The 25348-nt window shown below is 39.6% G+C and overlaps 1 protein-coding gene across 1 annotated transcript in view; it reads right to left on the bottom strand.

The window, feature by feature from the left end:
- RNF141 (ring finger protein 141) overlaps positions 1–25109 on the bottom strand; it is a 30250-nt gene extending 5141 nt beyond the window's left edge. Inside the window, exons 1-4 of the mRNA XM_001379449.5 lie at positions 24853–25109; positions 11563–11764; positions 7500–7608; positions 3945–4129 (exon numbers count right to left, since the gene is read on the bottom strand). Of these exons, the coding sequence (XP_001379486.1) occupies positions 3945–4129; positions 7500–7608; positions 11563–11705 (437 nt within the window). The 5' untranslated portion in view covers positions 11706–11764; positions 24853–25109. The remainder of the gene's footprint in view (positions 1–3944; positions 4130–7499; positions 7609–11562; positions 11765–24852) is intronic.
- Positions 25110–25348: the final 239 nt, after the last annotated feature.

Genomic DNA, 25348 nt, shown 5'->3' with positions numbered 1-25348 from the left:
GAACCTAGACTCTCTTGGGAGAAGAGATAAAATCTTCAGGCATGAGACAGAAAACTGGCAGATTATAACCAAGTGATTGAAGATTAAAGGGCAGGCCAAGGGGCAGGGATACAAGATGTACATAGATGATAAATACAATATGATTTGAGGAGAGCTCAGCCAATGTGGTGGGGTAAGAAAGGCTTTGCCTTGAAGGAAGCTAAGAAATCCAGGTTCAAAGGGAATGCCATTACTCCAGACGGAAGGCTGAGGCCAGGCCTCTCCAGAGTCACATCACTGTCCTTCCAGTCCTCTGGGTTCACCTCAGGGCCGTCTTTGACTACTCCCTCCCTCACTGTCTATATCCATTTGGTTTCCAAACCTCATTCTTTCTGCCTCCATGACATCTCTTACATCTGTCTCCTCCTCTCTCTACACAAACACACTCATTGCTCTAGTTCAGTTCTTCGTTGCCTTTGGCCTACACCATTATAACAGTCTGAACTGGTCTCCGGCCTAAAGTCTCCCCCCATACTGATCTCCCCTTGGTCTGCCAGCCAAAGGGATTTTTGGCAGGTTTTGCCATGTTACCCCCTCCCCTGCTCTACTTAATAAACCCCAGTGGCTTTCTATTGCTTCTAGTATCAGATACAAACTCTGGCTTTTCAATCTTTTCCCAAGTCAGCCCCCTCTACCTCCACACTACATCCTTCACAAAATACCACCTGGCCTTACTTACAGTTTCTCCTATAACCCTCCATCTCCTGTACCATTCCCTATTCTCCCAGACTTGAAATACACTCCTATACTTCCCCTTGCTGGAACTCTAGTCTCCTTCAGGACTCAGACCAAGAGGGACTATCAGTAGGAAGCCTTTAGGCCCTCTGGGTCCCACGTTTCTTGATTACTTTCCCCTCAGAGGGAAAAGTATGCATACCTACATACAGGCATTTTCTTCCCTTTTAAGATGCCAAGTCCTTGAGGGAAAGGACTATTGGCTTCTGTCTCTCAATCTACTGCACCTCGATGATTGCCTGGAACACAGGAGGTGTATACTCCATGACACTGCTATCTCTGGGTTGTCCCAAGTACTAATCTATTACTAACTTTAAAAAGACGCTCTCCTCTCTCCCCCCACTTTTAGTAAAATGATCACAAGAAAAAATATACATGGAAACAAAAAGAAATATGATGCCAAGATGCCACTGTTCACAGCAGACACCGGTCTCTGACGAAAGGACCCTTGAAAACATCAGAAAGATAAGGCCTTGCTTTCCTAAACCCTCCGATAATGCTTTTAAAATGGACTTAGCAGTGCCGTAATGGTAGTGCAGCCAAAACCTTAAAGCTACGTGAGCCTCTGTAATATAAACAGGATAGGATGAAGGGGGACATGCTGCAGGGAAACATATTCTATTCTATGCACAGCCTCCCACTTCAAATTTCCCTAGAATGTTTTTTGAAAATAATATGGTTAAGGAATAAGGAATAAGCCCATAAAAGGCTCTAACATGAAACCAGGAGAGGGGAGGTGAGAAGAGATAAATGCTAACTGAACTGGACAGTCAGAGGCCATGTCTGAGCCCACAGAAGTCATTTTCCAGGCATTTACAAACTGAAGTTTGGTCAGTTGTCAAATGGCAATGGGTGGAGTCTTTCATATATATGGTACAAGCTAAGAGAGAAGGAAAAGGAAGCTTTTATTATTATTATTTTTAGGCAAATGAAGTTAAGTGACTTGCCCAAGGTCACACAGCTAGGAAGTGTGAGGCCATATTTGAACCCAGGTCTCTTGACTCTAATCACCACCGTTAAGATTGGATGTAGCTATCTCCTGATTTGTAACAATGAAGATGCTTAGCCTAACAAAATTGGAAATGTCTGTAACCATGCTTGAAGATTGAGTGTTTAGGAGGATGGCCTTTGATAGAGAAACTGACAAATAAGAAACAGCTGACAGACCCCTGGGTTATCCTAAGTCAAGCTTAAGCTACGATTGGTGCAGAGGAGACCCAGGAAAGGGAGGTAGAATCATCTAGGGTTTTTTTTGCGGGGCTTCCTGTTGTCTGTCTCTTTCCCTGGAGAGGTGGCTCTGGCTGGCAGCGTGCTAAGCATTCCGACATCTTGGTGTGGTGGCAGCTATTTATCTGGGTTTTGGCGGTGAGTTTGCCCACAAGCCAGGTGGGAGAAATCCTACACCCTTTCCTTCTCCCTTCTTCTTAATTTCTTTCCACTATATGAATTAAATCGCCATAAATTTCCAGCTGACTTGGGTATTTTTTATTTGGGATATCCATGGTAACCAATAATTAATATAGTTTAGGTCACAATGCTAAAATTATCCTTTTCACCACTATGCTATCTAGCTGCCCCTATTCACAAACCTTTAACAGGGTCATCATTTAGTCATGCTAGCAACCAATCACCCAGCCCTTCTTCAGCACCTTCCCTGGGTGGGCTCTGGGCCGAGCCTCAGGTCACAAAGAAAGGAATGAAACAAGTCCTACTCTCTGGCTGAATGACTCCCCCAAACATAAACAAAACCAAGCTGTAGGTGATTCTATTTCCCTAGTAATGCCATCAATACAATTCAGGCCCTGACTCCCAGCCCATTTCTAGGAGTTTCTAAGGCCTGTCCCATGATCCTCTGATGACTTCCTGACCCACAGATCAGGATTTTTGGTCACAGAAGGATGTTCTTGCTGTCTATACTCCCCCCAATCAGAGGCAGTGATGAACAGCGTTGGCCCTGGAGTCTGGGAGACCTGCCATATTCAAGGCCAACCTCATAAACCTTCCAGACGAGTCATTTAACTTCTCAGTTTCCTAAAGTATGAAACAGGTATGATAATAGTACCTACCTCCCAGGTCTGTTGTGATGACCAAATGAGAGAAAATGTGTTTAAAGGGCTTCAAAAACCTTAAAATGCTCTAAGGTGCTATTGTTGTTACTTTTAAAGAACTTCCTGGGGGCAGTTGTATAGCTCAGTGGATTGAGAGTCAGGCCTAGACAGGAGGTCCTGGGTTCAAATGTGACCTCAGACACTTCCTAGCTGTGTGATCCTGGGCAAGTCACTTAACCGCCATTGCCTAGCCCTTACTACTCTTCTGCCTTGGAACATTCAATACCTAGTACTGATTCTAAGGTGGAAGGTAAGGGGTTTTAAATTTAAAAAAAAAAAAAGAAAGAAAATAACTTCCTACAGGAAAAACCTGTCTTGTCCCAGGCTGCGGCAGAGTCCTGGAGCACAGGGTGATTTCCCACAATTACAGACTCTTAGGCTCTCCAGGGATCATCTCTTCCAACCCATCAGTTCCTCAGTAAACCTACTCCCTCGTGATTCTGGACAACTCTAAGGCGTCAGAGTTGAATCCTGACCCTTCCACCCTAGTAGGCAGACTATGCCTTGCCAACTCCTTCCACTATCCCTGGTTCTGTGCTCTGGGGCCAAGCAGACCTCTTGCCTGTGAACACTCTTAACAACACAGAAAAATGCTTTCAAGGGCCTCCTGAGTTTTCTCTTCCCCAGACTAAACAGTACTCTTGGTTCCTCCACCTGGCATTTCATCTTGTTCAAGTCCTTTCCAAGCCATGGCCCCCAGAACTGCTCCCCCTGTACCAAAACATCTGGACACTGGTTGAGGAGATCTTTATGGAGACCACTCAGCCCAGATTGGGGAGAGGTTTTGCAAAAAGGATATACATGTCCTAATTTTTAGTTCAGAAAATCTGGTCAATATAGGTGGATCAACAACTGAAATAATGTTGTCAGCTCCTTCAAGGCAGAAACCATTTGATTTGATCTTTTTATCCGTGGTACCTAACAGTGCATAGCATTAAAGAAGACACTTAATAAATGTATGTTGAATGGACAGATATAAGGTACATGAGCATTGTCCACAGGTCATTTTCAGTCTGTCACAGATTTCTACCCTCCCCCACATGCCACAAGGCAGGAAAATACCTTCCCATCCAAATGCTGGCCTGACAGGAAGACACAGATGACAAGTTCTCAGCAGTTCCTTCAGAAGTAGTAGGGCCTTGTGCCAAGACTCCTGCTGCTTGGCTAGTGATATCTTTATAAAGCTGGATAAACTGATATAAATTCATGATTCTTGAAGCTTCTACAATTCCACTGCTTTTGTTAATCTAAAAACAAAGAAGATAGAATCAATCTTGGCACCATTCTTACTCCAATGTAACTCTGGGAAAGTAACTTCCCCCCTCTGGGCCTATTTCCTTTTCCATAAAATGAGGAATATTCATTAGACCAGGGACTCCTAGCCTGGGATCTAAGACCTTTTAAAAACATCATCAACAACAATAACTGAATTTCATATATTTGGCTTCCTTTGTAATTCTATGTAATTCAGTCTATGTATTTAAAAGCATTATTCTGAGAAGAGGTCCATTGGCTTCTCCAAACTACCAAAAAAGGTCCATGACACAAAATAGGTTAAAAACTCTAGTTTTAATACAAAAGTTGTGGGTTCTCATACACTTGATTTGGGAGCACAAGAAACAGTCTAAGAATTCTTTGAAATCAACAGAATGTCTCAAAGGTCCAGATCAGCCTTGATCGCTAGTTTTATTCCTAGTCATGTATCTTTTAAGGACCAGCTTTTGGCTAACTGCAGAAAGATGTAGATAGGGGACATAGGGCCAAAAGAAAGTAGCTGCCTATATTTAAAATTATATTTCTAATTTAAGAGCATATGCTTTACTTGGCTCTTAGTGCTTGCTAAAGAGAAGCATATACTGAAAAAGCAGTGGAACTAAATGACATAAAATTACATTGAGAACATTCTGAAACCACAAATTGCCTCCCCCATCCCTCCCATTTTGGACCATATAAAATCAAGATAGGAATTTTAGATAGCATAAACTGTGGCAATTGAAGGCAGGCTTTACCCTAATTCAATCTCTTAGAATAAAAGTAAATATGAAATGAATAAGAGACAACTCATTTCTCCCTTTAGAGACTAGCATTACAATGTCCTAAAAATTCATCTCTATACTCTTCCAAAAAGACCATCGACAAAATTAGAAAATGGTATGCCAGAGACTAGGAATAAACCAACATCTCACACCATATACCAAGATAAGGTCAACTTAGGTACATGATCTAAATATGAAGAGTGATACTGTAAACAAATCAGAGGTACATAGAAAGTCTACCTATCAGATCTATGAATAAGGAAAGAACTTGGGACCAAACAAGAGATAACAAGCATTAGAAAATATAAAAGGGAGAATTTGGGGCATATTACATTAAAAAAGCTTTGCATAAACCAAAAGAACTCTCAGTAAGTCTTGAAATGATTCCACAGGGTAAACATTCTTTGGGGAAGGAGAACTTGTGTTTTATGAGCAATGTCTTCTGTCTCATTTCTTTGCAAAAAATACCCATGATGGTCAGAATGGGGGCAGTTTTTCACAATTATTCCAGGTGCTAAACATAGATCATGAACACTTTATGAATTTAATAATCTCAACACCCGAATCTATCAAAGTAACAGAGAAATGGGGAAAAACAGATGATGTAAAATGTTAGTGTTTGAGAGACAATAACACAGTCTCAGATAACATTGTAAACTTTTCTACTTAAGTCCTGTTAGTACCTCTGTTACCAGGCTTGTAACATCCATATGATCCACAAAGTCACAATGGACCTAGGCAGACAAATTATGATAAATAATAATATTGATTGTCAGTCATGATTTTTTTTTCTCAAAATGTTGGACTTTCCTCATCATCTAATCAAGTTTTCCAGGTGGACAAATCCAGCTGACAGGCATTAAACTGTGTTTTGCACATTCCCTAATGCAATTGTAAGCAGTGATCATGGAGTAAACCCAGCACTGCCAAAGTCAGCTGCTCCTCAACAGACATCATGGCAACACTACTGTCAAGATGATTGATAAACTTCTGACAGTTGCAATTATGATTCTGCCCTAGTAAGCTAGGAATGAATAGGGCCAGACAACACTCAGCTATGAGTATTTGACCAAGTTAGAAATCATCATCACTTCTTTGTCTTCCACAGTCTTCTTGAAAGTTTATTACTACCTAGGCTGAAACAGGGAATAGGAAAAAGCTTTTTGAATTCTAATTAATTTACCCAAATCAGCTCTTTTGCATTTAAGCTTTTATAGGGTCCAAAATCTTAAGAAAATATGACCTACTGTTTAAATGTCCTCTAGAATCCATCTTTTAAAAGAAAACCTCCTCAACTAACTTCACTGTGGAAGTTAAGGCTGTCTAGATTTTTCTGCAAATGCTGGGATTTAAGTGTTCTTTTTGGCAGATATGCCTTATGCAGATAACTTATAATGATGAGAACTGAACAAGGAAAGGTTGGTAATTATTCAAATGTAGTTTAAGTAAAGTTTTGGAGTCAGTTTGTTACCACACTGGAGTTATTACATTTGGAGATTCAAGCAAAGTGAAAGAAAGCAAGCCTATAAAGCACTATGGAAGGCCAATAAGGTCCTAGCTATACCACCAAAGCATTAGAACAAGTTTTGTTGCTAAGTATGAAAAAGGTCCAAAGAATGAACTGGAATGGCTTTATTGGCATCTAAAACCATACTCTATAAACCTGCTTTAAAATGAATGTATTGGAGCCAGTTAGGTGGTTTAATGGATAGAAAGCCAGGCCTGGAGATTGGAGGCCCTGGGTTCAAATCTGGTCTCAGACACTTCCCAGCTGTGTGACCTGGGCAAGTCACTTAGCCCCCATTGTCTAGCTCTTACTTCTCTTCTGCTTTGGAATCAATATATAGTATTGGGGTGTATGGGGTGCTCAGGGAGGGGTAGTATCTCTGGTATGGATGGCTTGTCGTGCCCTCCTAGGGCAGCTCTCCAGCCTCTGACCCCCACCTGACACCCAGCTCTCACTTGTGGCTAGCATGCGGCAGTGGCCACACCCTGGGCAACAGCTTCAACAGGCCTGCTAAACCTTCTGAGGGTAGCCATCAGGTCATCGATCCCTGGTGAACCAGGGCTTTGCTCACCCAGCATGTGAAGACTGTTTCGGTGGAACAGGTGGAAGAAACCAACAAGAAGGTTCAATGGCTGAGATGGCGACACAGCAAGGCACTGTGGAGTGCTTAGGATGTGTTGGAGCACAAAGGACAACACGGCCATCCAATGCAGCTGAGGAAGTCTCCAGGTGTAACAACTTTTCGTGCCACTGGACCCAGGCTTCCAACACCGAGAAAGTGGGACTGTCTCTGTGCATTGATTTTTCCACTTAAATCTTCACGCACAAGTGTCTTTGTGCACAAAAACGCACAAAGACAATCATCATCCTCGGTTACTGAGAGACTACTATATATATATATATATATATATATAAAACAGTATTGATTCTAAGATGGAAGGTGACGGTTTTAATTTTTTAAAAAGTGTTTAAAAATGAAAATTAAAAATAAAAGGGAATGTATTTTAACTCCTCTATTTCTAAGACATTGGTGAAGTTTAACAAATCAGTGATGAGAATGCTCACTCCTCTCACCTTGGTACACACCACTCGAACAAGCACCTTCCAAAAGGCAGAGGAATCTGATCTTGGTTGTACCTCAAACAGAAGATGCTTTTCTTGGCCAGAAGCCACTTTTGCAGTTCTGAAAAAAAATTAAAGATAGCTATAATTTTGCAAAAGTTAATCTCTACCAGGAACACACACACATACAAATCAAGCACTATTGTTACAAACTGGGTCTCTGGGCCTACAGAAATGAGGGGCCTTATTTCAAAGAACAATGATAGATGCTTACACAAGGGACAGTCAATAGTCTCTATGGTCATGGAGAAGCTTGCCACAAATACAAGAATTATTTTCTAAAATTTTTTGCTATAAAACTGTGAAATGGAATAACTTATATAAATTATTTTTAGCTGTAGCTATTTTTTTTTCATTCAATCTGCAGGCCATTAATAAGCATTTACCAAGTGTTTGCTATAGGTCAGACACTGACATACAAAAAGAAGCACATTGACTCTTGCCATCAAAGAGGGCATTCCTATGGAGGAGGCAACGTGAAAATAACAAGGTACAGACAAGATGTATAGGATAGACAGAAAGGCACAGTCAGTAGAAGGACAGGAAAGGCCTCTTGCAAAAGGTGGGCTTTGAGCTGAACTGTAAAGGAAGCCAAGGAAAACCTGAAGTAGAAGTAATGGGACAGAGAAACCCAGGCAAGGAGAACAGCCAATGCAGAGGTTCAAGGATCTGCAAAGAGGCTAGTGCAGATGGGTCACAGGGTAGAGAAGAGGCAAGTGTGAAAAAATGGAAAGGTAGGAAGAGAAGGCCTTTCTAGTGGATGAATAAGGGAGCCACTGGAGCTCACACTAAGTAGTAATGATGACATGGTCAAATCTATATTCTGAAAAATCACCAATATCTATTCTGGTAAAGACTTTAAACGTTCAAGAAATTCTAATACTACCTTTAATAACAACAACAGCAACAACAACAAAAAGCTTTCCCTTTCACTTTCCCCAGGTGGGAATACTGCTTTTCATTTAGAAATTGTAATTTCTACCTCCTGTTCCTACTAGAGTTTCTAATAAAGCAAAACAACAACAAAGTCTCTGATTCATTATATCCTCATTTGTTCATCAGAGCAGGAGCAGGGACACTCCTTGTTGTTTTGCTTGTTTGTTTTCGGTTCATTTGTTTTTTAACTAGAGGTTAAATCAAGCAAAACAAATTAATTTGAAGCAGCTTAAAAAATGTGTCTGCCTCTGTTGGTTGTCACTTTAATGTAAAAATAGGGGATGTGACAGGGAGTGCACCTGCAGCTTCACTGGCATTTGGAATTCTCAAAAGGAAACTCTACTAAAACAGGCCATCATCTTAGGGCCTTAAAAACTGTTCTAGAGTACTAAGAAGTTACGTGACTTGCCCACGGTCACACAGCCAGTATGTTTCAGGTGAATCAGGCACTTTGTGGCTTCAAGGCCAATTTTCCATCCCCTATACCATTAGCCTGCTCTTCAAGTGAGATGTGAGAAAAGACTTTTAGGATGCACTTGAATATAATGCCATTAGAACTAAATGAAACTACAGGTTTTGACCTAAAAAGTTCTTTCCAAATAAAAATAACCCTGAAAGGCACCCAACTATTCCATCCACCCTTTTTCATGAGTAATTAGCAATCTCTAGGTATCAGAAAGTTCATGGCACTCTTAAGTACATTACAGATAAGAGAAATGAGGACATCAAAAATGAAGGAACCAGCCCCAGGTAACACAGTCTGTTAGTGGAAAAGAATGCAGGTGTGTCAATTTGCAGGCCTGGAGTCTAGCTAAAGTTGCCTCTGGTTTAACGTTACAGTCAGTCCTCAGACAACCCTGTGTTTGTGAAACATGTAAATTCCAAGGAAATAGGCTTTGTCAAACTCTCCTCTGCTAAAGAAACAAAATCACTCTTTAATGTCTGTCATCCACATATTACCAGTAAGTTTAACTGATAAAACATTTTCAGACTACATAAACCTGATTTTGTCTTTTTTTTTTCTTTGTGCCCCAAAGACAAGGCTTTATAAACACTGGAAGGGATTCATAAACATAAATCCTAAGATTCTAAAAGACTGTACCTATAACTGATTACTTTCAGCAAGCAAGGATGCACACTTCAGGGATGCCTATTCTTTAAGCATTATAGATCAAAAGTCATTCCACTCTGTGGAAAATTCCCAAACTATAGGTGCTCACTACTACTACTTTGGACAGAGTAAAAATCCATTACCTTAAAAGACTAAAAGATTTAAAAGTAGCCTCCCTAAGGAGTTTGATTTCTAAACATTCTTTCTTTATGCCTAACAAATATGCCTGCAGAATTACAGTACTTGCAAAGGTATTCATTTTCTGGCAACCTCAACTATACTGAAAACAGGCAAGAAGTGTAGAAAGGAAGGCAAAAAAAGGAGGTGATAGGAGGATTTTAAGCAATCAAAAGCCATGTTATTTACAAAAACTTTACTGATGGGAGAGGCTCCCAGATCCCTTCTCCATTTCTATTCATTTTGGGCACATTTTTCTTTTTTTTTAAACCATTACCTTCTGTTTTAGAATCAATTCTAAGTACTGATTCCAAGGCAAAATAGTGGCTAGGCTAGGCAATAAGGGTTAAATAACTTGCCCAGGGTCACAAAACTCCTTAGTGTCTAAGGCCACATTTGAACCCAGTACTTCCCATCTCGAGGCCTGGCTCTTTATCCACTGAGACATCTAGCTGCACCTTTAAGCATAATTCTAAGAAACTTAGGTATTTTCCTCTATTATAGTGGATAAAATGTAGTAAATTTAAAAGTAGGGTTCTAGTAAAGGTGAGCACAAGGAATGATTATAGCAACATGAGTCGGCTGATAATGTGACCACAAAGAAAATGGAGAGGAAAATGGTAAATTTCAATCTAGGACCACTTAACACATAGGTAAATGGCTCTAAAAATCTCAATAGCTTTTGAGGTCCTTGCATTTGATATTCATATTGATGATACCTAGTTAACATAATTGTTTAGTATACCCTCCTTTAAAAAAAGCATAGTATTGATTTTAAGAATATTTTCCATCCAAAAACAATTTGGTGTTTAAAGGGGCAAATGTCAGTTGGTTGAAAAAAGTTTCATTGATATTTCTTAAAGCACATCTACCAGGTAATAAGATAACAGACAAAGGTGTGGGGATCTTGTCAAACTAACTGAGTTGGTTAATGCATAGAGACTTCATTATAGACTCTGAGGTCAGTGCACTAATTGGCTGCTACCCATTGGCACCTGTATTCAATACTAAGTATGTTCTTTATTTTAAAATTAGACTCATGTTTTAATTAGAATAGGGAAATTTCTAATGAAGGAACTCTCAACCAATGCCAGTCAGTTTATACTAATATTAATTTGCAATTGTTGATCTGCTAGCTTATATGCTAGACAGCATATAAAATTTCAAGTCATTTCACACATGCATGGTCTTCTCAATTTCTTCAAGGTCTTTGAGGGCTGAGGTAGCATCTTCTTTTCCATCTAACAAACGAATTAGGTTCCCAAGATTGAGAGCCAGAAGAGCCAATGGAGCTCATCTAACCCAAAGCCCTAGTTTCCCAGCAGAAGAAGCCAAGGCCCAGGAGATGAAGTGCCTTCCCCAGGTCCCACTGACCCTAGCCCAGGGAAGGGCAGCATGCTGGACACAGTAGCAAAGGGAAGCCCAACACTCCCATTCATAGACAAGCCATACAACCCCTCTGGGCCTCAGGCTGCAGCTTAGACTCCATGACTCACCTCTACAATCTCTTCTAACTCTAAATCTATTATGTGTCCCTCCTTCCTCATGACACATCTTTCTCATGACTCACTGTATTCCCCTTAAATGACTATGTAGAGTATTTTGTACATTATATCACATTTATTAATTGGTGGATATTAAAAACATATTATAAGTAAATAATGATTTTAGTCATTAAGCTACTTCTCAGAAAAGGGTATACTGGATCATCTTGTCATATATAGCCATTATGTGGGAGCATAAATAATAAGAGGAAAACAAAATGAAAAAAAAAATAACATTGAGTCTTACACATCATTCAGTTCAGCTACTCTCCCCAGAAATTCCTCATAGGTAAGAGAACCACTTTCTCGAACCAGAGAGATGTGTTTGGTTACTTTTTCAGGCAACTTGTTTATAACCATTTGCGTCTGATCAGAAATTTGCTGTCCCATGGTGAAGTAATGCAATTCAAAATCCAGTAAGAGTGGTGTTTCATTCACATGTGGCGTTTCTGTGAAGTACACACATATAAAAGTTACCTTCACATAATTAGTCAATCAATCAAGCAGCATTTACTAAGCCCCTACCTAACATACACCAGGCCCTGTGCAAGGGGAGGGAGACACAAAAACAAAAATTCAAGTTGGCTCTCAAAGGGCTTACATTCTACAGGGGAGACAACACACATACATGCATGCATATGCCACACACATATATGCAAGGGAGTAAAGGGAGAGAGGACCCTAAGAGTTGAAGGGATCAGTAAAAGCTTTGGAAGAAGGTAGTACCTGAACTAAATCTAGAAAGAAGCGATTCTACAAGATGGAGGTTAGGGGACATCTGGGAAGCCCGGCGCAAAGGTACACAAATAGGAGATGGAGTATCAAGTGGGAAAAACACCAAGAAAGCCAGTTTAGCTAGTTTAAAGATTGTGAGAAGAGGAATCATGTGTAATCAGGCTGGAAATGAAGGTTGTGAATTGCTTATAAGGGCTTTAAAAGTCAAAACAAAGGTGTTTATATTTGATTGTAAAGGCAAAAAGCACCAATGGCATTTGACAAGTAGTAAAAGGCCACATTCAGACCTATGCTTAAAGAAAATCGTTGTGGCTAATACATGGTAGGATGAACCAGAGTGGGGAAAGACTTGAGAAAGGCAGAAGTAGGAGGTTATGGAAATAGTCCAGGGGAGACTTGAGGACTTGAACTAAGGAGGTGATTGAATAATTAGTGAGAAAGGGAAGAGCCTGAGCAATGTGGTAGAGACAGAAGTAACAAGATTTGGCAAGTCATAGGACATACAGGTAGGGGTATGGATATTTGAGAAAGAATGGAATCAAGAGGAATGCAGAGGCAGTGAAGTGGTACCCTAGAAAGAAACGAATAAGTTTTTAGAAGGATGAGTTTTTGGGGAAAGGTAATGAATTTTGTTTTGGACATGTTTACTTGATTAGGACATGGGAAATGCAGTTTTTTTGCCCTATAGAAAGAGGAAATAAAAACAATTTTTCCTGTGAAACAAAAACAAACTAGGAATTTTTATTTTCAGTGTTTGGTAGGCTTTTAAAATTAGAATAACACATATACAAGATTGGAATGGATTTGATTTAAACAAATCCACTATCTTCAATGACTTATTTTTTTCATTTTCATATTAATTCTTCAGCTCCAGCAGAAAGCTGAAAAATCATGCTTGCCAAAGCTAAGTAAAGCAGATACTTGTGAAATCAGGGAGAGGAACCATCTCTAATTCAATGGTTTAATCACATTTACATTTTTGAGTGATGTACTTAGAGGACCAAATATAGTACTACTGACACCAATAGGTTTTCTTTAAAATGAATTGAATTCTAGATATTTATTTGAAATATTTTTGATTATTTTATTTATTCATGTAAAATGTGGTTTTAAACAAAAAGGAAACAGCATAGCACTTTTTACATTTCTATAGTACTTCCTAGCTTAAAAAAGAGTAGATTCTTATAACAGAGCAAGTTTTTTTGTTTTTTTTTTTTAATAAAGAAACTGAGGCTTCAAGAGGTTAAGTTCCTTGCAACGTTGGGGTACACCCCAGTTCTCACTCCAAATCCAGTTCTTTTTTCCAGAATTCCTGTACCTCTTTCTACTTCCTAACATACAGGAAAAGAAAATCAAGTTTGTCAAGCTTTTGCAATGGCTTAGAGATTTCTCAATTTAGTATATAATCCTGAAAAATTTTCTAAGCCTATAGGAATGACTACTCAAGTTAACACTGGATTATCACTTCAGTTGTTAGGATGAACCAAAGTAAATAAGGAATGGCAACTAGCTGACTTTTTAAAAGCTTATTACTAAATATGTTTTTTAAATATAGCTGTATCGCTATCAGTTATTCATATTCTAGACAACTCAAGATTAGATATCAAGTAGAAAGAAAATGACCTGATAGGTCATCAGAGAGCATACCCATGCCTAAAGCTAAACTTGTCTAAACCTGATTCCCACACCATACAACTAAAAGCTATATTCTCTATTCCATGATGAGATGTTTGTCTCTTTACTTGTTAAAAAATCTAAGTAATTGAAAAATTAAGAAAAAAGATCAGATTACTTTGAGCTATATAAATTTAAAAAAAAATGTCAGTTTGCCCCTCTTTGACATACAGTAGAGCAATCAAAATTTCTTTCATTAAGGCCCGATCTGTTCTTACAAAAGACTTTGGGGCAGGGCTTTACCAAGTGGAATTGGTAGTAGTCCCTCAGTAATCGAGGATGACGATTGTCTTTGTGCATAAAGACACTTGTGCATGAAGATTTAAGTGGAAAAGTCGATGCACAGAGACAGTCCCACTCTCTCGGGGTTGGAAGCCTGGGTCCAGTGGCACGAAAAGTCGTTACACCTGGAGACTTCCTCAGCTGCATTGGATGGCCGTGTTGTCTTTTGTGCTCCATCACGCCCTAAGCACTCCACAGTGCCTTGCTGCATCGCCATCTCAGCCATTGAACCTTCTTGTTGGTTTCTTCCTCCTGTTCCACCGAAACAATCTTCACATGCTGGGTGAGCAAGGCCCTGGTTCACCAGGGGTCGACGACCCGATGGCTACTCTCACAAGGTTTAGCCGGCCTGTCGAAGCCGTTGCCCGGGGTGTGGCCACTGCCGCATGCTAGCAGCTACTGGGAGCCACAAGTGAGAGCTGGGTGTCAGGTGAGGGTCAGAGGCTAGAGAGCTGCCCTAGGAGGGCACGACAAGCCCTCCATACCAAACAATTCTGAACCTGTATTGGCGAGTTTTCCCATCAATTTTTATGTAACTTGCCAATTATTATTTTTACACTCTCTACTACACTATCATCTATCAGCACTTACTTTGTTCTTGGAATAGTCTTAACAAAGATTGTTGTTAACATTCCCTTCTTTCTTTTTGTCTTCTCTGTTATTCTGAATCCTCACTTATTTATCAAATTCTGGTAACCCTGGAAGACACTACATTTATAACTTAAAATGTATTAAAAGAAGTATTACCTTTAAACATTTTCTTGTATGAAGGTGTTATCTAATTAACCAGGAACAGTCAGAAAGACTATGTTTATTGTTAATATTGAGTATAAGACAAATTTCTAAGTTTTATTACTGTAATGCTCATAAAAGGACTAGTACTGAAAAACACTCTGCACCAAATGGCAGCACTAAATATCCTATTCTTGAAGACAAAGGGGTGGAAGTTATTAAGAAAGTTTCAGGATGCTCAAAAAACTGAGCTCACAGCCAAAGGTATCTAAGTACATACTAATTAGGTGTTTTGATCAACTTATCAAATGGAATGAAGCACAAGCGAGGAGACAATATATAGATCAGTGGAAAGCACACTGGGTTTGGGGCAACAGAATTAATGACTGAACCATGTCCTAAAGCTATATAATGACTGATACCAACATAATGGGAAATCTAGTGTGGGGGTACATGGTGCTCTACTCGGTCCTGTCCTTCTCAACATTTTCATTAGAGAGTTGGATGGGAACAAAAGGCAATATGACTAATAATGGATGACAGAATTAAGATTCTACATGATGCTAGGAGGGAAGGATGCTAATATAAGGAAATACAACGAATAAATGAAAGTCCTTCATTTATGTACATGAACAAGTGACAGAGTAAGGGAGATCTTGTATAGGCATAGTTCATGACTCAAAGAAATGGAGGTTTATTTGATCAAAAGTGCAATGCAACTATCAAAAGAACAACACTATTGTAGACTGCGTTAACAGAAGTATATTGTCCAGACTCCGATTAAGGTAGATAATATTCCCAATGTACTGTTACCATGAGATACCATATCTAGAGCTGTGTGGTCAGTTTTAGGGGTAACATTTTAGGAGAGCTATAGGTAAACTGCAGAAAAACAAGAAGAAAGCAATGTTTCAACTTATGTGACTTAGGGAACAATAGAAGAAAGAACTGGAGATAGTCTGAGAAAGAGAGGATTTAGTGATGAAAGGTCAACTCTTCCAAAATGGAATGCAGTTGTCATGGGGAGAAGAGAACTAAGATCAAGGAATGAAAATTATAGGGAGGGAACAAGTTAATGGCTTGACATAAGGGGAAAATACTCTAAATCATTTGCTCTGTCTCAAAATTGAATAAACTTTTCATTTAAAGGATTAAGTTTCCAATCACTGAACATACTCAAGCAAGATTGGCTTATTGACACAATGATACTGGAGATAGGATCCTGGATTTTGACAGGAAGATAATTTCTAAGTTCTAGAAAATCCTAATAATTTTACTTTACCATCTATAACTAATTAAAAACTTAAAAACTAGTCTTAGTTTTCTCATGAAATTGGAGGTAATATTTCCAACTATCTACCTCATAGTTTTGGGAAAAGTGTTTTACTACCTTGAAACATCATACATGTAAATTATTAAGTAAAAATCTAAAACCCACATTCAACCCTGGCTACCTAGGCACTATTATCATCAGGAAATCATTCCTCAGTGATTTTTGTTGAACCTTTTTGGTTCAATACTATAGATTGAAAAATGTGGCACATTGTCCTTAGAAACTTAGAAGAATTGTGCTATTGCACAATTGCTATTGTGATATTTCCTCATCTAAGTGAGCTGCTACTTTAATTTAGAATTTTTGGTTTAATGTATGTTACTCTGTTAAAAACAAGCCCCTCTTCTCAAGCAGGTTATAGTTGTGATTGTAGGAAGCCTGACCAAGGATAGCTTACTCCAATATACTGCTGTAAAGTTTACAAAGGGCTCCACAATCACAACTTTAGCTCAGAGAAGCTAAAAAAACTCTCACAGACAGGATAGGTCTGAAGGGGAAGAGGATGAGTCTTCCAGGCTGAAGCCTGTCTGTGCTCCATTAGACTGAGTTGCCTCTGCAAAACCTATCCCAAAAGAGATTCAGGGTATCCTAATTATGTTTTCCCTACAAATGATCCAACAGCTTTGTCAAAAGCTCCAAAGTATTTTTTTAAAAGTCTTTTTATAAACAAAACTGCCAAAAGAATAATTTAAACATTCCAATGATTTCAGAAACCACAAAAAGTATTTATTGAAATGACTGCAACTGTTGTTTTGAAACCCACATTAAATACTAAGAATTTCAAAATTCCATATTTATTAGTGGGTGGTAAGTAGAAAAGGATTTAGTACATGTATTAATAGATTCTTTTCTTGACAAAGTTACTTGTTGTAGCTTAAATATTCAACAAAATCAGAATTATGCTATGGAATAATGATGAAATTTCTCTGAAAAATGAAGTGATCCATTCACAAAATTAACACATTCTAAAAACAGCTATAAAATAAAATAAGATCAATAATTTCTCAAATTAAAAGGTCCCCCAATTCAACTTTAGATTATTTCACCAACAAATTTATATCCAAAGAAAATAACTGAATGTAGAAATGACCATTAACTCAATGCTTTCACTATTATATCAGAACTAAAAATGTGAGTGTTAAAAAAGTACTAAAATTAGATTTTGAGGGGACTACTTCAAATACTTACAGTTTAATTAAACTCCAGATTTTTAGTGAAGATGATATTATTTCAATAGAGAACACACACTGGGAATTAGTTAAGCTATAGTCAGTGAAACAGAATTAAGTACAAAAGAGAGCCTAGAATCCCAACACTAGAAGGACCTCAGAGGCTACTGAGTTCAGTCAGCACATGCATCTGGCCAACAATACCCCTCAAGATCCCAAACAGAGTTGCCTTCATATCTTTCCATAACATAGGGGAGAAAGCAAGAATGCTTTTAATGTTTTGGAGTAGGGGACCCGAGTTCAAATGTTGCCCCTCCAAGTTCACTAGAGAGCTCTTTACTGTTAAACTCCTTTGAGTTTCTTGGTTCTTATCCTCCTTGGCCTCTCTTGAAGCAAATGACATAATCAATCTCTCATCCTTGAGTTTTTGTGGCATTGCTCCATCCTGGTTCTTTTTCTCCTGCACATGGAGAGTTATTCCTTCTCAGATTATTTCAGGATCATCATTTGTGCTTCCTATAGGTGCACACAGACTCTGTCCTAGGACTTCTCTTTTACTCCTTGGTGAAATACTCAGCTCCTATGAATTTAGTTACACTGTCAACCAGGGATCACAAGATCATAGACTTATGCAGAAGGAATATTAGATAACTATTTCATAGGTGAAGAAATCAAACCACAGAAAGGTTTAAGGACTTGCCTAGGTTCGCATATTAAAGGTGGCAGGTAGAGAGACTTGAACCTGGGTCTTCTCACATCCAAATTCAGCAATCCATCTACTATGCTGTGCTGCTCATGACTTCCAAATCAAGATCTCCACATATCTCTCTACTGAGTGCTGGTTCAACATCACCAACTGCTTGCTGAACATTTCTGCTGAGTTATTCCATTTAAAACTCAATGTTCTAAACAAGAATTCATTCTATTTCCTTCTAAACCTCCTCCAAACATCCCTATTTCTGTCTCAACAAAAATCCAGTCAATCAGGCCTGTGATCTCAAAGTCTTTTCCAAATCTTCATTCTCATTCTTTTTATTTGCAAAGTCTTGTGCATTCCATTCCACTAAAGTCCTTGGCATCCTTCCTCTCTCTATTCATATCTAGTAAAGGGTCCTCCCCTCTCACCTAGACTAGTACAATAGCCTTCTCACAGGTCTCCCTGCATAGTCTCCTCTCTTTAACACACTCTTCACACAAATACAATTCTGATCATGTTACTCATTCCAAGAAGCTCCAGTGGGTCTCCAGTTAGCAACTGGGTCCAATTGGACTATCTACATAAACTCTATTTGACAAGCAAAATCTTATACCATCCTTTTTTCAGTCAGCATCACTATCCATTACTTTCCAATTAAGCTGATCTAAATCTCCTGACTCCTTTGCTCTGCACAAGCTGTAACCCCACCCCAAGCCCCCAATTCTCCCTGCTTCCCCACACCCTCAGTGTATGCAGTGCTCTACCTCCTCTCCTCTCCTTCAGAGAATCCCTATCTCCTTTCAAGACTCAGTTGAAGTGCTATCTCATTCCACAAACCTTTCCTAGAGGTGAGTGCCCTGTATTTATCTCATAGCTACCCTAGATTTACTCAATCTGGGGGAATGTGGTACACCACCCATCTCCTGAGAAGTATATAAACTTCTTGAGAGCAGACACTTGCATATTATTACCACCCACCCACCCATACGAACATCTGAAACACATGGGAGATAATTAATTCTGATAATTGATTATTAGCTCTACTAATTGTGGCTATCATTTATCTATCATTTTGGGTTTTTGAAACACTTCACTTGTATCTTGTCTGGTTCTCACAATTGTGTGAGATAGACACTTATTGTCTCCATTTTATAGCTGAGAAAACTGAGGCTGAGTGAGGGTAAGTGACTTGCCTAGGGTCATACATGTATCATGGGTCTGAGGTCTTTATGATTTTTGCCACCAGCTTGGGAAACCCAGGAGAGGCCACTTTACTTCCTCATCTGCAAAATGAAAGGAATGGGACTGATAACCTCTTGGATTCTTTCCAGGTCTATGATATTATGACTTCATGTAAGAAGAAACTCAGTATTTTGGAGGCAACTCATTACATTTTTGGACAGCTCTCATAACTCTTCCCACATACAGCAACAATCTGCCTCTGCAACATCCACTCCTTGCACTTTGCTCCAACAAATCCACTTTTCAATATGGCAGTCCTTCAAACAGACAGCCATCTTGTCTAGCAATCAGTCAATTACAAGCATTTATTAAGAGTTTGTGCTAGGTGCTGGGGATATAAAAACAAAACTGAAAAATGGGGGCTCTGCCCTCAAGAAGGGAAAATGGCAGGTACATATTTAAAGTATGTGCAAAAAATCCCAGTAATTTGGAGGTATGTGGCATTAAGTAGCCAGGAAATCATGTAGACAATGAACTAAGCTTTGAAGAAAATTAGGAATTTTTTGCAAAAGTGAGGAGAGGCATGGGAAAAACTCTACACAAAGACATATTTCCTCCTAAGTCTTCTCTTCTCCAGGCTGAACATCCCCTTTTCCTTTGACTACTTCTCATATGCTATGGGATTTAGTCACCCTTCCCCGGTGATATCAATGTTCTTTCTAAAATGTGGCACTGAGGATTAAACACAATATTTCATTAAAACTTTTTTTCCTTAAAAATAAATATTTTATTGATTTTTTTTACACTACCATCATTTTTAAAAGAAACTTGGACTCCTATTTAAAATAAAAAAATTTTAAAGCCTTACCTCTGTATCAGAATCATAGTACTGGTTGCAAGGCAGAAGAGTGGTAAGGGCTAGGCGATGGGAGTTAAGTGACTTGCCCAGGGTCACATTGCTAGGAAGTGTCTGAGGCCAGATCTGAACCCCGGACCTCTTTCTCCAGGCCTCTCTATCCACTGAGCCACCTATCTGTTCCACTATCATCACTTTTAAATGATGGCCCTACCAACCACAAAAGAAACCCTTCTTTGTAACTAAGAAGTATGGTTAAACAAAACAAATAAACATGATAGCTATGTCTGATTTTAAACAAACTATTTCAAATGTAACCAATGGCCAAGCCAGATTGCAGTTAAGTCCATCACACTACTCTCTGTGGTCTAGGACTACATTTGCTTTTCTGGCTGCCCTGATACACTGATCATTTAGATTGGGCTTCCAGTGCCCTAAACCTCCCAGATCTTTGTATTTCTTACATGTCTATCCCTACTTAATGTAATCATACTTATATTTAGCCCTCAATTCCTGTATAACCACATATTCCCCACCTGTGTAATGGGCCTTTATAAGGTTATTAAATTTTATCATAATAGAATCAGACTCTTGTTCCAGACTATCAAGTTCTTTTTGGATCCTGACACTGTCATCCATATTTGCTATCCCTCTTAGTTTTGTATTATCTGAAAATTTGATAAGTTTATCATCTATACCTTCATCCAAGTTACTGATAAAAATGTCAAACAACATGGGGTCAAAGACAGACCTCTGGGGTCCCCCACTAATGACTGCCTTCTTTTTTTATTGAAACATTTTATTTAATTAATTTAGAATATTTTTCTATGGTTACAAGATTCATGTTCATTCTCTCCTCTCCTCCCCACCCCAAAGCCAACATGCAGTTCCACTGGGTTTTACTGTCATTGTCATTGATCAAGACCTATTTCCATATTATTGATAATTGCCCTAGGGTGATTATTTAGAGTCTACATCCCCAGTAATGACTACCTTCTAAGATAACATCAACCATTAAAACCACTCTGGGTCCCCTTATTAAACCCATTCTAAGCCCACTCAATGGTCTAGCTCACATCTCTCCATCTTGTTTACATGGAGGCATAAGATACGTTAGCAGATGTTTTGCTAAAGTCCAGATACTAATATATGTACACTATCCCCTTAAAGTGAAAGTAGTTATTATTATTAGTCTATTAACCTTATCAATAAATTAAATGAGGTGAATCTGGCATGACCTGGTTTTAAAGCCATGATGGCTCTTTTGCAACAAGACACAAATCACAGGCCTAAGGGAAACAGAATTATAGAAACCCAGTTGGGTTAGACTTCAAAGACCACTCCATATCCAAGTGGAAAGAATATTGCCTCTGGGGTCAGAGGACCTGGATTCAAATTCCACTTCTGATGCTTACCTTCCAGGGCCTAAGTTTCCTCATCTGTAAAATGAGACTAAGTGGGCCCTGAAATCCCTTCCAGCTCTAACTCTATGATCCTCCTATTATCCTACATCACCAAGTAGCCATTCAAGATTTAGCTTGAAGACCTCTAGTGAATGAGAATCCATGACCTTCAGAGGTAATACATTCTATTTCAAAGAGAGTTCTCTCTGTTAGGAAGTTTCCCCTTACATCAAGCTCAAACTGGCCACTCTAATTTCTGACTCTAGTTGTATCCTCTGAGGTCAAGGAAAACAATTTAATCCTCTTTCGACTAGATAGTCCTTCAAACATTTGGAGACAATTTATATTATGCTTCTTCCAATATCTGTTTTTCTTGCTGTTAAATATTTTATTTTCTTTCAACTAAGCCTTCCATGACATACTCTCTAATCCCTTACCCTCCTTTGGGTGATCTCAATCAAAGTTTTCCTAAAGAACAGAAATAGTGCCCAAGGCTGAACATTATTCTTCAGATGTAGATTATTCTTCAGGGTAGAATATGACAGAGCTATCTCCCTCCTTTTCACCAACCCCCTCACTCCCATTCTGTACTTGGCATCTCTACAAACATCATCTAAAATTGCATTAACTTTTTTATTTTAATAACCCTTACCCTCTGTTTTAGAATTGATACTAAGTATTGGTTCCAAGGCAGAAAAGCAGTAGAGCTAGGCAATGGGGGTTAAGTGACTTGCCTGGGGTAACAAAGCTAGGAAGTGTTTGAGGTCAAATTTGAACTGAACACCTCCCATCTCCAGGTCTAGCTCTCAGTCCTAGTGAGGCTACCTAGTGACACTTCATTAACTCATTTTTATTCTGATCAGTGTCTCCTTGTTGGTTGATACTGGGCTTACAGTTCTTCACTAACCCAATCTTTCTCAGTTGTGTATCTTCCAACAATCTAATAAGCATGCTGTCTAACTTGATTTAAGAGACTGATAAAAATGTTGAACTGTTAGAATAAGGTCAAGGGAAGAGGCTTTTCCATCTTCATTCATTAGAGACCTACACACTGACACCAATCCATTTATCACTACATGTGGGGTCTAGCCACTCAACCAGTTCCAGTGCACTTCAATGTACAACCTCTACCTTCCATCTAGAGCATAATCCTTAGCCTTGTTCAGAAGGAAAGCAAGAGAAATTGTCAAACACTTTGGTGAAACCCAAGTATAAGATCTAATACTATGGGTCACATGGACATGGCACTTCATGGGTGGCAAAGAGTATTTCATTAGAGCACCACAATGTCCCTGGGAGGGAGGTTCATTTTGTGGATGAGAAACCTGAAACTCAGCACACAGTAGAATGCCTTGTACACAGCAAGGGACCAGAGTTTGCTAAGCTATATTACAATAACAATTGTACTGCCCAGAGTATCAAAGTAACTAAGTATCTGAGGTTGAGTTCTCAGTATTCTATTCCAAGGCCAGTGAGCTATCTATTGGTTCCCATACTTCCTAAGTATATGACTATGGGCAGAAGCTACCCCTGAGCTTTTTTCTTCATCTATAACATGAGGATAATAATTATACACTTCGGAGACTATTGTGAAGAAAGTATTTTATAAAACTTTTTAAAGTTTTTTAACTTTTGGATGCTCTGCTAAAATGCTAACGAGCCCCAGAGCACTGAGTTGTATTTTAGGAGGTAATTAGTCTCCATATGCTAAGAAGCCTCTGAAAATGCCACATCTAGAATTTTTAAGAGTATTTTTTAGATTCAAAGATATTTTATTTTCCCAATTACATGCAATAACAATTTTCAATACCCATTTTTTGAAATTGTAAGATTCAAATTGTCTCCTCTCCCCCTCTTTCCTCTCCCCTCTCAGAGATGGTAAACAATTTGATCTGGGTTATATGTGTATTATCATGCAAAATAAACTTTCATATTGGTTGTTTTAAGAGTATATGCATATAAAACCAAAACCCCAAAATAAAGCCATAAATAAACTAATGTGAAAAATAGTTTGTTTTGATCTGTATCTGACTCCAACAGTTCTTTCTCTGGAGGTGGATACCATCCTTTATCATAAGTCCTTCAGAATTGACTCAGATCATTATTTTGCTGAAAGTAGCTAAGTTCTTCACCATTGATCATTGTACAATATTGCCACTTACAGTATTAAGACACCTTAAATGTAGGACATTAAATGGTAAAGAATATATTTTGCAAAGATACATTCATCTGGAAGAAAAGGATATAGAAACTGAAATTCAATGAGGAAGGCACTCAGACCAATTCTGAACCTAAAAGTCTGCATTTAGAAATTCTCATGTGATTTATCTAAGGAAATGAAAGAATCAATGTTATTTCAAGCTCCATATGCTGAAAGCCCCTCTTTTTGGAATGGTGGGTTGACAGCAGTGAGACTAGTAAAACGACATTCTAAAGGGAAGGAGCCCACAAAGAACGAGAGAAGAGTAAAAGACTTAAATCTGCAGAGGAAATGAAGGGGGGGAGCATATACTCCTGGTTCATTTCCAAAAGTATTGACAAAGTTGAAAGGAGAAGCCTGTGTGCATATGGCCAAATGACTAAAAAGAAACAAAAATATATAAATGTCACTAGTAACAAGAATTCCATCATTTGTGACATGAGATAACTGATTGAATATGTAATGAGATCATTTTATACAACATTTCTTCACTGGGAAAAGGATTCCCTTGATTAGTCTTATGGGAAAAACAAACTTTTGTTCGGACTTTTCTCTTAAAATGAAAGGCCTCAGAACGGTGTAATGGTCAAAGTACGGGATTTGGACTCAGAGACCTAAATTCAAATTACTAGCTGTGTGACCATTGGCAAGTCACTTTCTGAGACTCATTTACCTCATCTGTAAAATATGGGAATAAAAGTCCGGTCTAGAAAGCCTTTAGGGTCCGTTCTACTATCTTGAACATCTCCGGAACTGCTGGGCTCTAACTGCGGGGGAGGGGAAGGGGGGTGCCGATTATCCTTCGAGGGCACAAGAAGCTAGTGTCCCTGGACTTCCCTAGGCCCTTCCTCTCACTCCCAGACCGTTACCAATCATTAATCCCGGCGGAATCGCAGGCTCTTCACCCTCTCCCCACCACCACCCCCGTCCTAGGACTACGGGTCTGGTAATAGATCCCCGCTCCTTTACAACTTAACGGGCGGGAAAGGAGAGGGGTTGCAGGGCAAGATTCCCCTAATGTGGGAGGAAGGAGGGAGTAGTAACAACGAAGGACTCTACAACGAAGGGGACTCGCGCGGGGCTCCACGAACGGGTTTTGGTTTAGGAAAGGCCGTAAGGACGAGGATCTTAAAAAACGATGACCCAAAATTTCCTGGCTCGGACCCTTAGCCTCAGCCTGGGTCTCGCTCCTTCCCCCCAACTCCCACCCCCGGCCCTGAGGAAAGACACGCCTGTCCTCCGGGCCATTCGGGCCCCTCTGGCCCCGCACTCACTTCGGTTTCAAGGCATCGCGGTCCCAGCGGGGGCGACGGCGCTCAGGGACCGTCCCGCCGCCCGTACCAGCCCCGCCAAGCCCGCAGGCGGCAGCTTTAGGACCAAAGGCTCCGACGGCGGCAGCCGCAACTAGATCTCAGCCCCGTCGCGCCTCAGTGACGCACGGTGGCGCGCCGGCCCCACCCCCGGCCCAGACCGTTGCCTGGTAATGGGAGAGGCGCCGTCGCTTCTACCCCTTCTTCCCCACCCCCAGTTCTCTCCGCCTTCTCCATCCGGTTGCTAGTTTACAAGAGAGGCGATATGGCTCCGCCCCTCTCCCATTGCAATCCTCTACGTACTTGCCATCTAGTTGCTAGGTAACGGGGAAAAGTGCCATCGCTCCGCCCTGCCTTCTTTTCCGCCTAGTCCATCTTCCCTATTCTGTTGTCATGGGGCAAAAGGCGACCCTCCCTCTTTCAATGCTTAAAATGTTTCGACTTGGAAGGAACCTTAGGG

The sequence above is a fragment of the Monodelphis domestica genome, chromosome 6 (assembly GCF_027887165.1).
Source record: "Monodelphis domestica isolate mMonDom1 chromosome 6, mMonDom1.pri, whole genome shotgun sequence".
NCBI classification, from domain to species: Eukaryota; Metazoa; Chordata; class Mammalia; order Didelphimorphia; family Didelphidae; genus Monodelphis; species Monodelphis domestica.
The sequence above is the reverse complement of the archived record's forward strand: the minus strand, read 5'-3'. Positions and strand labels throughout refer to the sequence as shown.